Source organism: Phacochoerus africanus, chromosome 7, assembly GCF_016906955.1.
Source record: "Phacochoerus africanus isolate WHEZ1 chromosome 7, ROS_Pafr_v1, whole genome shotgun sequence".
In the NCBI taxonomy this organism is placed as follows: domain Eukaryota; kingdom Metazoa; phylum Chordata; class Mammalia; order Artiodactyla; family Suidae; genus Phacochoerus; species Phacochoerus africanus.
The window spans coordinates 43,280,211-43,293,695 of NC_062550.1; the positions used below are offsets into that span (position 1 = coordinate 43,280,211).

The 13,485-nt window shown below is 35.2% G+C and overlaps 1 protein-coding gene across 8 annotated transcripts in view; it reads right to left on the reverse strand.

Annotated features, from left to right (window-relative positions):
- The window catches only part of OSBPL8 (oxysterol binding protein like 8), a 173,280-nt gene that overhangs the window by 54,583 nt on the left and 105,212 nt on the right, over positions 1-13,485 (reverse strand). The window contains exon 1 of one of the 8 annotated variants that reach the window (XM_047787232.1): positions 3,078-3,755. The exons of the other annotated variants lie outside the window; for them this stretch is intronic. Coding sequence (XP_047643188.1) covers positions 3,078-3,222 — 145 coding nt within the window. The 5' untranslated portion in view covers positions 3,223-3,755. Of the gene's footprint in view, positions 1-3,077; positions 3,756-13,485 lie in introns of those variants that run through there. 8 annotated transcript variants of the gene reach the window in all.

Sequence of the window (13,485 nt, forward strand, 5' to 3'; positions counted from 1 at the left end):
AAAACCCCCTCATTGCCACTTCTTATTTTTCCCCTTTGGCCATGCCCAAGGCATATGGAAGTTCTCAGGGCTAGAGACCGAACCCACGCCACGGCAGTGACCTGAGCCACAGGAGTGACACCAGATCCTTAACCTGCTGAGCCACCAGGGAACTCCAATTTTTATAAGAATTCCTGGAGTTCCCATCGTGGCGCAGTGGTTAACGAATCCCACTAGGAACCATGAGGTTGCGGGTTCGATCCCTGCCCTTGCTCAGGGGGTTAAGGATCCGGCGTTGCCATGAGCTGTGGTGTAGGTCGTAGACACGGCTCGGATCCTGCGTTGCTGTGGCTCTGGCATAGGCTGGAAGCTACAGCTCTGATTCGACTCCTAGCCTGGGAACCTCCATATGCCATGAGAGCGGCCCAAGAAATGGCAAAAAAAAAAAAAAAAGAATTCCTGATGTTTCCCCAGAAATTGGTTCTTTATAGTTATATTCATTACACATATCTCTCCATTATATGTTTTGTCTTTTAGTTCTCTGCACTATCTCGTTAAATGAACAGCTCTTAACTTTAATGTTGTCAAATTCAGCAATTTCATTCTTTCAACAGTTAGTGCTTCTTGGTCTTAAGAAAGTCTTCCCTAAATCTGCAGTTATGAGGATATTTTCTAATAATGTAGTAGTACAGAGAGTTTATGTTCTACTAATTCAATGGACTATTATTCTTGAATAAATTAGCACTCTGTCCCTAACTTCTAATTTGTTAAGAGAATATAAGTGCTATCATTATTGATAAATTGTAACCTTTTTATATACTTCAGTGAAATGTGTTCCATTAATGCTTAGATATAATAAAGCAAGTTTTATGCTGCTTCAGTATTCTTAAAATGAGAACATATAACATATCTACAATTGTAGATTTAATTATTTACAAAATATAGAATTGTCACATTAAATATACTGAACATAGCCAAGAATCAAGAAATTGTATAAGAAAAAAACCTCTGAGAAGTAAAAATAGACTAAAAAGATCTATCTAGGTACTAAAGCTCATACAGAGTGTCTATAAATTTCTTTCTCAAAGTTTATTTATTCCAATTATTAGGTACATGGACAGAGGGTACCAATTCTATTTTATAACTCATCATAAAGAAGAAGGTCATACCAATATATTCGCAAGGTAGAAGTGACAAAAAGAAAAAAAAGATTTTCCTAAGGAAAACTAAATTGAAAGAAGGGTTGTGCTCAAACTAGTAAAACAAAGTTATCTTTAAATATCACTAATGTAGAACCTCTCTTCTAATGATGTCTGATAAAAACAATGAAATGTCCCAGAAAAAAATCATAGTTTTTAACTTAAAAAAATACATAAAAAGCCACTTCTTTGAAGTATCTAATTCTACCCTACTTCTTAGCTGACAAAACAAAACATTTTAAAGAGCTTTTGATCATAGTTGTTTGCAACACAACTGCTGGCTGTATTAAGGAGAATATGGAAGCATCACTACAAGTATGATTTCCTCTATTTCAAGAACTGAAAAACAAAGCCAATCATTTACTTTTCCATTCAAACAAATCTATTTAGAATGACCTTCAGTATATTCTTTGACAGGATAAACTGACAACTCTGTCTTCAATTACCTAATTAAGTAAATATCAAACTTCCAAAAAGTAAAGTTTTCTATTGTTTAGTAAGGTCACCTGATTATTTATATTAAGTAAACTCATGGCATGAAGGTCAGCAAACATGTGCTAGCAGACTTGCTAGCTTAAAAAAAGAAAATCAAGGAAACAAAGACAAATACAGAAATGGAATTAAGTCACATTGTAAAAGCAAGTAAATATTTAACAACATTAAAACATTTCTATGTATTGTATTTTCAGAGCCACTTCTGAACAAAGACAAATCTACACCATTTTGAGAACATTAAGAAAGAAGCATGACAGTAACCATGCTACACTAAGAAGACTAAATACAGATTACGAATGCTGTTTAAAGCTAATGCTACTTAGACAACAATTCAGGTCTATGGTTTCCAATTCTTTTTGGAAACACTATAAGAAAAGAAAATGAAACCAGTAAATTTATAATAATTGTCCAGGTAACATTTTCTATAAGTTGTTTCACCACCTCAAAAGAATGTATTACCTATCAACATGAATATTCACAAAAAGCCAAAAAAAGGGTAAGTATGAAAATAGAAAATATAATTCAAATATCATAAAACATGTTTCAGAAAAATATATAAAAATTAAAACAAGCATCAATTTCAGTCAATATTTGCCATGAGTATTAAAAGAATATTTTATTTTAAAAGAAAAAATAACCTTAAGAGTAGATATAGTTATATACCAGTTTAACCTTTTGAAAAGAAAACAAAGATTGTTTATATTTTAAAATATATATCCAAATATTTGCTACAATAAGTCTTTTTCAAATGGTAAAAGATCAGTTTACATCTCACTGACCAACTGTTTCATGTATATATCATAGCTGTCGAATGCTTAATTTCATTTAATAAATATTACTCTAAAAAATAACATATTTTTAAAGCAAAATCTTATCATATACAAACACATCTAACAACAAGAAGTAAGGCATTTCAAAAATTTTATTTAGGTAGAAAACTTCACTTTAGTCAGGACTTAAACTATTAAAGTTTAAACTAAACATCACACAGTTACTATTTTGCAGAAAATAGCCAAAAAAAATCAATATTAAATATGTGCGTTTCATTTGCAAAACGCTCACAGCAATTGGTATATTAATAGAATTTTATCTCAAGTCCAGAAAAGGCTTTAATTTTATCAAAGGGTTATAGTATTTATTCCTATAAATAAAGCAAAAATTTATGCTATATAAGCACTCAAGATTCATATTTTACTGAATCATTAGTTCTCAAGTTCAAGCTTAAGAGACTGTAAAAGAAAATATGGAAAAGCCAAGCCATATAGCAGCAATTTTCACACCTAATCTTTCACTATAGAATTGTTTTGTTAAACGAAAACAATTTAAGACGTTAAAACGTATAGTTCATTTTAATGAAAAGTCTATAACAAATTAAGAAAAGAATGCAAGATTAAACACACAAACCTGGCAACGAAGGAGAAAGTTCATTGTATCCTCCGAATGAAGCATTCCGGACAAGCTTTCGGCCATCAATTCGTGGAGGAAATAAAATAGGCGAAACCACAGTACAGGAAGAAAATCTACGTTGTTGTGAGCTCTCTTCTTTCATGGCTTAGAAGGTCTATTTAATGTATATGCTCACCCAGAAGGCTAATTAGACCAGTATGGCAATGACAGGCTTTTCTCTCACACCCCAGTGTAGCAAAACCCACCAGCACAAACAAAGGACACACACATTTAACAGCAAAGGAGAAGGACCAGAGACTGTCAAATCAGCAATAAACAGAGAATGAGACTGACAGAAAAGACATTAAGGCATGCTGCTGGGTTTTTAAAAAATGAACCGATAAACAAAAAAGGCTATTCGACTCTTTTACCTTTTTATCAAACCAGTAATGCCCTGCACTTATTTGCTGCTTTAGGAAAACAAAGCAAGATCAATACTTAGAGATTCAGGATGAAGTAATACAGTTTCTCTTCTTTTCTCAAAAAATGCAACCCTCCTCTCTCATTCATTAAGTTTTTGTAGTATCTGCCATACTTCCCATCTCTCCCGATTCATTCCCTTCCAGTTTTTGCTTACTTTGAAAATGGATATAAACATTAGTGTTTTCTTTCCTGAAGCTTCTAGATTTATATCTAATCTACTGCTTGCTTCAGCCATGACTACAAATTCATAAGGAAAGATATTCTTTCAAGTACAGTTCTGATGGATTCTAACAGCTAAAGCAGAGAATAAACATTGAAGTCTTACCTCTAGTAAAGATATATGCATCATTAAGACCATGTTAATGCAAACCAATCAACAGAGATGATTAAAAGGATACCAATAATAATGCTGTATACTACAGTATAGGGTTCTTTGAAACAGCTGCTAGAGTTCCTCTTCATTACATTTAAACTTTTCAAAATATGTAATCTGCCAACAAGTATTTTCTACTTAAAACTCTCTTTCTAAAAAATGTAACTTTATTATCCCAGTAACAAATGGACATATCTTTCTTTTCTAGGTTAAAACTAAGTGACTATATATGATCCTGCATCATTAAATCTAATAGGAAATCACCTACAGCCAAAATGATACTTTATCATCTCTTTGTACCTAATTTTTAAAATTCCAAAGAATCCTTTCCTAGCTATAGGTCAATTACTTTCCTTATATATTGTAGACTGATTTTTTTTTTTTTTTTGCTTTTTAGGGCTGTACCTTTGGCATTTAGAAGTTCCCAGGCTAGTGGTCAAATCAGAGCTGCAGCTGCTGGCCTACACCACGGCCATAGAACACCAGACCCAAGCCGTGTCTGCAACCTATACCACAGCTCAAGGCAACACTGGATCCTTAACCCAGGGATCAAACCCACATCCTTATGGACACTAGTTGGGTTGGTAACCCACTGAGCCACAATGGGAACTGCCTAGACTGATTTTTCTGATCACAGTTCTTTCAGTTGGGAAATATACTTCTTTAGCTAGACAACAACCTATTCAATTATAACTGATTCATTCAATGGTTCATTTTTACAGGCATCTTACTATAAGATTCCAGTTTCCTTCCTCATTATGTATACATTTCAAGCTGGTTCTCCACCCATGTACAACTGCATCCCATATAATCTCAGACTGTTTCTCTAGTCAAGAAAAGACGCTTAAAAATAAACAAACTCAATTTTATATACCTAACATATTCTTTCTCTGGCAAAGGCATTTCAAAATCAATTAGCAGTAAAAATAGTTCATGGTTGATACCCACAACTATAGCAGGTTTTGTGTTTTTGTTTTGGGGTTTTTTCCCACTTTTTTCCATATCATGACATGTAAATTATTTGATATAGGCAACAGGGAAATAATTACAATTAATTCATGCAATGGTGCTTGCCTCTCAAAGCATAAAGAATATAATATTACAAAAAGCATTTACAGTATAATGGTTAAAAAGAATTTGAAATTAAAAATGCTTGGATTGGAGTTCCCATCATGGCACAGTGGAAACGAATCTGACTCGGAACCATGAGGTTGCAGGTTCGATCCCTGGCCTTGCTCAGTGGGTTAAGGATCCCTCGTTGCTGTGAGCTGCGGTGTAGGTTGCTTGGGTTCAAATCCTAGTTCTATCCTAGTTGGATGCATTTGAGCAATTAAGCTTAATTTCTCTGTTTCCTCATCTATAAAATGCTAATAATACTACTTATATTACAGGATTGTTATAAGGACCAAATTGGGTAATACATGCAAAATCAAGAAAGGTTTCAGGTTAAAATGGTAGAATGAAGATGTTGACCTAATGTATTCCCTCCTAAAACTCAACAGAAATTACAGGAAAGGGGTATTTTTAAAAAAACTTAAACAAGTATGTGTATGTATCCCACAAGTATGTATTCCAGGAGAGGATACATCAACAACAGAAATCTGACACTGTAAAGCACAAAATGAACTTGTACTCACTGTCTCTGAAGATCAAGAAAGCAGAATCACAAAGTGGCAGTAGTAGAAACTGAGAGCCAATTTTCAATCAAGTTGTTTGTTTTCTTATTGCTGAGTTTTAAGAATTCTTTGTAGGAAGTTACCGCTGTGGCTCTGTGGATTATGAACCTGACTAGTATCCATGAGGGTGCAGGTTCAATCCCTGGCCTTCATCAGTGGATTAAAGCCCTGGCATTGCTGTAAACTGTGGTGTAGGTCACAGACACAGCTCAGATCTGTGGCTGTGGTGTATGGGCGGCAGCTGCAACTCTGATTCAACCCCTAGCTCAGGAAAAAAAATTACTTGTATAGCTTGGATAAGTCCTTACTAGGTGTGTCTTTTGCAAATATTTTTTCCTGTCTAAAGAATGAGCTCACAAGCTCATTCTCTTGTCACTTCCACAGAGAAAAGTTTTTAATCTAAGTGTTCTAATTTCTACCTATTTCTGGTAGAACATGGTGAACTAAAAGGTAGAAAATAACTTTCCTGACCATATTACTGCCAGGTGTTTAATACCTAAACTGCAAGCTATGATGAATCCTATGTTTCCCAGGACTCACTTGCCCAATGCTTTCCATAGAAGAGATTCCTATTAAACTCTCAAAGAAATTAAAGCCAAACTACAACCCAGAGAATGTGTTCAGCTTATCCTCTTCTAGGAAGTGTTACCAAATGGTGATAATACTATCCTTTATTTGCCCAATGAGGTTTGTGTTTACTACCCAGTCTTTCAAAATAAATCCTGAATTGTTTAGATATGTATAAAAGACAGTAATGTTATCTGAAGGGAAAATAAAAGCAAAAAAATTCGCAGAAAGATGAGAGGATTACTAGTTATCTAGGGCATGTAGAGGACAAAATGGGGAAGAGATTGGAATTCATAGAGACTGTGTACCCATATTTACACAAACTTCACAAAACTTCAACAAGATTCTTTATGTTAAAGATTTAAAAATACTTGGTAAACTCAAAATACTTCATGACAATACTTGGTAAACTAAAAAAGCATTATTTCAATTAGAACCAATGGAAACAACATTTTAAAAACTAATATTTCTGGGTCCTAGATCTAGTTTAATTATTATCTTCTTTTTTATATTACTCAATGAATTTATTAGTTATAGTTGTACAGTGATCATCACAATCTAATTTTATAGATTTCTATCCCACAACCCCAGCGCATCCCCATAATTATTTTCTATATGCCTTGCCTAAACATCATACAATTACAAGGATAAATATAAATATATATGTATATATAATGTTTTGACTAATAGAAAGTATTTTGTAAACATAAGGAAGTAATAATAACTTACATTTTTTGAGTCTATAATCGAATTCAAAGAAAATCATTCTATTACAGTGATCTTAAGACAGGATATAATGAACTGCTGGACATTAACTTTACAAGGGAAATACAAATACATTTCTTTAACAACAACAACAAACTTTAAAAAAACAAATGTTTAAAAGCAACTTCTGGGAGTTCCCATTGTGGCTCAGCTGGTTACAAACCCAACTATTATCCATGAAGATGTGGGTTCCATCCCTGGCCTCACTCAGTGGGTTAGAGATCCAGTGTTGCCATGAGCTGTAGTATAGGCTGCAGACGCGGCTTGGATCTGGTATTACTGTGGCTGTGGCACAGGCCTGCAGCTGCAGCTCTGATTCAATCCCTAGCCTGGGAACTTCCATATGCTGCAGGTGTGGCCCTAAAAAAACAAACAAACAGTAAAAGCAACTGCTAATTTAAAACCAAAATCTAGATTTGTTACCCTAAAGAACAAAAGATCTGTTTTGTTTTTTTTTTTTGTCTTTTGTCTTTTTTGTCTGTTGTTGTTGTTGCTATTTCTTGGGCCGCTCCCGCGGCATATGGAGATTCCCAGGCTAGGGGTTGAATCGGAGCTGTAGCCACTGGCCTACGCCAGAGCCACAGCAACGCGGGATCCGAGCCGCGTCTGCAACCTACACCACAGCTCACGGCAACGCCGGATCGTTAACCCACTGAGCAAGGGCAGGGACCGAACCCGCAACCTCATGGTTCCTAGTCGGATTCGTTAACCACTGCGCCACGACGGGAACTCCCAAAAGACCTGTTTTTAAAACATTTTATGTACTCTTGTGATTTCAATTTAATTTCAGGGCTACTTATATTCACTATGGGTTTGTATTAATTTTAAAGTCAGACTGAGGATCAAACTATGCTCAAAGCCAGATTTACCTCTCTGAAAAGATTTGCAGCAAAATGTACAATGGAGAAAAGATAGTCTCTTCCTTCAGCAAGTGGTGCTGGGAAAGCTGGAGAGTCACCTGTAAATCTATGAAGTTAGAACACTCCCTTACACTATACACAAAAATAAACTCAAAATGGCTTAAAGACTTAAATATTAGACATGACATCATAAAACTCCTAGAAGAGAACACAGGCAAAATATTTTCTGACATAAATCCTGTTCTTAGGTCAGTCTCTCCAGACAATAGAAATAAAAGCAAAAATAAACAAATGGGACACAACCAAACTTTTAAGCTTTTGCACAGCCAAGGAAATCATAAACAAAGCAAAAAGACAACCTACAGACAGGGAGAAAATATTTGTAAACAATGTGACCAACAAGGGCTTAATTTCCAAAATATACAAACAGCTCATACAACTCAATACCAAAAAACAACCCAATCAAAAAATGGTCACAAGACCTAAACAGACATTTCTTCAAAGAAGACAGACAGATGGTCAATAGGCACATGAAGACATGCTCAACACTGCCAAGTATAAGAAACATACAAATCAAAACTACAGTCAGGTACCACCTCACATCAGGCAGAATGACCATCCTCTAAAAATCCACAAATAATAGATACTGAAGAGGGTGTGGAGAAATGGGAAACCTCCCACACTATTGGTGGGAATGTAAATTGGTGCAGCTCAATAAGGCTGTTCCACTAAGGAGAACAGAATGGAGGTTCCTTAAAAAAAACTAAAAACAGAGTTTCTATACAATCCAGCAACAGCACTCCTGGGCATACATCCAGAAAAAAAACTAATTTGAAAAGATACATGCACCCCTTTATTAATAGCAGCACTATTCACAAGACATGGAAGCAACCTAAATATCCACCAACAGACGAATGGATAAAGATGTGGTATGTACACAATGGAATACTACTCATCCATAAAGAATGAAATAATTCCATTTGCAGCAACATGGATGGACCTAGAGATGATCATACTAAGTGAAGAACGACAAATACCAACCATATTATATTGCCTAATTATGGAATCTAAAACATGACATAAATGAATTTATTGATGAAACAGAAATAGACTCACAGACAGGGAAAACAAACCTAAGGTTACCAAAGGGTAAAGGGGATTGGGGAAGGATAAATTAGGAGTTTGAGATTAGCAGGTACAAACTGTTACATATAAAACAGTAAACAACAAGTCCTACTGTATATAGCACAGGGAACTATATTCAAAATCCTGTAACAAACCATTATGTAAAAGAATATATATATAACTGAATCACTTGCTGTATACCAGAAACTAACACAACATTGTAAATCAATTACACTTCAAAAAAAAAAAAAAAAAAAAAAACCTGTAGCGTAATCTCTTAATCACATTTACTGTGCCATGCTGGCTAGATTTGACCACTGTAAAATGTACAGCAAAGCTGAATATCTGGGTTAATATTTGAATTTACCATCTCATTTTACACTACATTATCTTTGTATGAAAATTAAAAAAATTTACAAAAAAATAATGTTGTAAGATCATCAAAATAGTTTCAAAGGTCATGTGAAACATTTGTGTTAGAAATAGATTTTGACCTATGGATAAACACACTCATTTAAAAGTGCTTTCAAAATTCAAGTCACCACTCATTGGTAAGTTGAAAATTAATTTAGTGGTTCAAAAATAGCATTTTAAAAAATGAAATAGATTACTCCAGGATAGGAAATATTAGAGTGCATCATACTCTGCATTGTTTCATCAATCATTTGTTTTAGACTTTTTATATAACCCACCCCATACACACATTACGTTTTAGGTAAAATGTATTTCTTACATGCATTACGGTCAAAACTAGAAACTGGAAAACACTGACATAAATGATATTATTCCTTTTGAAATTCTCCTAACACAAAAAAGAACTAATATCTCCTCTTTGCCTCTGAAGAGACCAACTACATCTATTATGTTTGGTCTAAGGGTTCTTTCCATATTTAAAATGGCATACATTTACAGAGCAACAAAACCCATGAAAGTCCGTAATAAAAAGATTCTCTAGATGTTCCTGCTATAGGCCCAAAGAAAATGCCCAGCTTCAATTTCTCCTGCTATAGAACCAAAAGATTAGGACTGGAGAAGGTATCTTACTGTAATATTAGAACTCTATTGAGTTCTCTGGACAAATTTGAGATCATCTTTATTTAAAAAGCAGAAGAATAGCAAGCAGAGGCGATATTTATTTTTATTCAGGCAGCTCAGGCTTAGCGAACAAGTCCATTAATAACCTTTCTCAGGATGTATAAGTTGAGATGGATGATAGAAAATATTGCTTTAAAATAGAAAACAACAATAAAGCTCTCGGTCATTATGTCAAAGTAATTTCTTAGCTGTAATTAGTAAAATTTTACTGATGATTATATGGCTTGAAAATTATACAAGGCAATCTTATTATCTTATATTTCCTCATAAAATAACTCCACAGATTCTTAGCATTAAATATGTTCTCAACATAAAAGCACATGTAAATGCACATACAAAATTAAAAGGATAGCTTAAGATAATTTTAGGCTAAATAGCATTCTTGTCTATATATCCATTTTCACTGGAGTAAGTGTAAGACTTTCCTTTGGATGAAAAAGTTCTTTATAATTATATATGTATATTATATAATTGTTCATTCAGTAAAAATTTAATGAGCACCTACTTTGTGTTAGGAACTATGTTAAACACAACAGAATTATGAACATAACAGTCCCTAATTTCTGCTCTTACTGAGCTTTCAACATGTGTGAGTACATGTTCATTAAAAGTTGACTAAAACTCAAGAGTCTATTCCCACAAAGTAAATGTTAAATGAGGTGCTTAGGTTTCTTTCTAAGACTGTTCACAAGAATTGATTTAACTGAAAATGTATGAAGAGTACTTGTGAATGTAACCATCATAATACTACCTAATAACTATATAGCGATTAATGTTTCCAAAAGTGTTTTCACATATGTTCTCAATAGACGCAAAGAACAACGGTAAGAAACATAAAAGGAGTATTATTCTTTTTATAGGTAATCTGAGACATAAAGGCTCAACATTACATAGTAAACAAGCAGCAGAGCCAGGATTAGAATCCAGTCATGTGGAGTAGAATTAACTTCTCCCACCTCCATAATTCTGCTTTTCCCAAGCCTGCAAAAACAAATGCCAGCATCAAGCAGTTTTGTGGTAAAGTGAGACTCAAAGACTGAGGATTAAAAAAGTTCATTCCTTGGAGTTCCCATTGTGGCTAGGTGGTTAACGAATCCAACTAGGAACCATGAGGTTGCAAGTTCGATCCCTGGCCTTGCTCAGTGGGTTAAGGATCTGGTGTTGCCGTGAGCTGTGGTGTAGGTCGCAGACTCGGCTCAGATCCCCTGTTGCTGTGGCTGTGGCACAGGCCAGCGGTTACAGCTCCGATTCGACCCCTAGCCTGGGAACCTCCATATGCCGCGGGAGTGGCCCAAGAAATGGCAAAAAGACAAAAAATAAAAATAAAATAAAAATAAAAAAGTTCATCCCAGGCAACAAAAGGTCTATGGTGAGAAGGAAGAAAGTGAGAAAAATCTTAACGATAGTGAAAAAAGAAAGAGGCAGCTACAGGACAAAAAACACTCAACTGGCTCACTCTTTACATAAAAGGACATTCTGTAAATCACAGAGTCAATTCAAAACTTTTTAAAAAGTCCATGTTTCAAAAATTCTTCCACTGGAAAGCTGTGCAAAATCCATGTTATAAGAAAGCTAACTCTTTGCTATCTTATAACTGAGTTCTCCAAATGTAACAGATAAAGAAAATCCCCCCCCTCCTGACTCCTGCTGTTCCCATTTAAAACTGTTAGTGTTCCATAAGTAACTAGTCTTTCAGACCCTCTCTCCAAGCATAGGCACCAAGTTACAGTCAACATTGCATGCTCTAGGATGGCAAGAATGGATACTGAGTTCTCCATTCCCTCTCCTAGCTGATGTCTAAATACTGGTGCCAAAGCTCACATCTTACTTACCCACAACCATTTGATCCAACTCTATCCAAGCTTTGGAGTTGGCCATAAACTGTAGGTTGCCACAGTTCAGAAATTTCCTAATGATGGGCCCAACAAGGTCCTAAAGAAGCTTTTTTGATTCCACAGTTGTAATCACATCTCTAACTAACCTCATGGTCTATTACTCCATCTAAAATACAAAGATTTTCCTTATCTTTTACCCTACACCCACGATCTCCTGACATAGATAAATCACTTAAGTCTATGGTTCCTAGATTTTGAATTTTGGGAACAGTAAAATTTTTCTCCCAAACTATAGCACTGTTATCAGAGTTTTCATCTTGTTAAGTTTTTTTTTTTTTTTTTTTTGCTTTTGCTTTTTAGGGCTGAATGCTTGGCACATGGAAGTTCCCAGGCTAGGGGTTAAATTGGAGCCACAGCTTCCAGCCTACACCACAGTCACAGCAACACGGGATCCAAGCTGTGTCTGCAACCTACTGTGTCTACACCACAGCTCACAGAAACGCCAGATCCCCAACCCACTGAGTAAGGCTAGCATCCTCATGGATACTAGTCATATTCGTTTCCACTGTGCCACAATGGGAATTTCTATAACACATATATTTTTAAACCTGTAATTCATAAAAGGATATTAAATATCATACAGCAGGAAGACTATAATCTCATAATAATGGACTCCTTTACACTGAAGGAATTTCACTTAGTGAAAACTCATAATAGTGTATTTATTTTTCTCCTGTAGTTAACAGAACTAGGAAAACACCACAGGCACCAGCACCAGTCCACAGACTATACAATCAGGACCAAGATAGGCAAATGCACCACAGTCTTCCTCTGTGGGCATATTTCCCAATATTTTTTAAGTAAGTGGTGCCCTGAAATAAAGTATTAAAACATTGGAATTATTTTTTCCCCTAAATGTTTGGTAGATCTATCTGGGATTCATGTTGTCTTTGTAAAGGCAATCTATATTACTAATTAGATTACAAAAATCACTAGAATTTTCTGTTAGTCAATTCTGAAAAGTAGTATCTTTTCAGAAATTTGTTTACTTTGCCTAATTTTTTAAGCTTATTGGCTTAAAGTTTTTTATACTCTCTTTCAAACATTTTATGTTTTTAGTTATTGTTGGAGGCATGAATATGCCACTGACAAAGAATGGAAAGAAAAGGCTGGTGCCATAGAGTGGCTGTAGAGGTCAGTCTATACAGTCTTGTGACTCTCTCATGACCCTTGAGGCAAAATGAATGAGAACAACATCAAAGAATGGCATCTTGAAAACAAGACTGCTGAAGCACTGATGTTGCTGATGGAAAACCATCAGCTCTGACATTCTCAGGACTGGAGCCTTGGGGGATTTATGGGAGAGGCCATTGATGGCTTGAAGCAAACAACAAATTACACAAATTACGGCCTGGGAGGGCTAAAACATTTATGACTACTTTATGTGCTTAGGAATCCCTGTCCTAGCACATCTTGCTTCCAATCTGTTTGAAGTAAAATACCAATGTATCCCCTGCACATACAAGGAAGCAGAAAATAGTAAAATAAAAACTGAGTTGGCTCAGAGGGTTGCTATTGCCTCTTGAAGGCAGTAGTCCCCTGACCCCCACTCTATTTCTGCGTCTCTTTCTCCTTATTTCTGCAGCA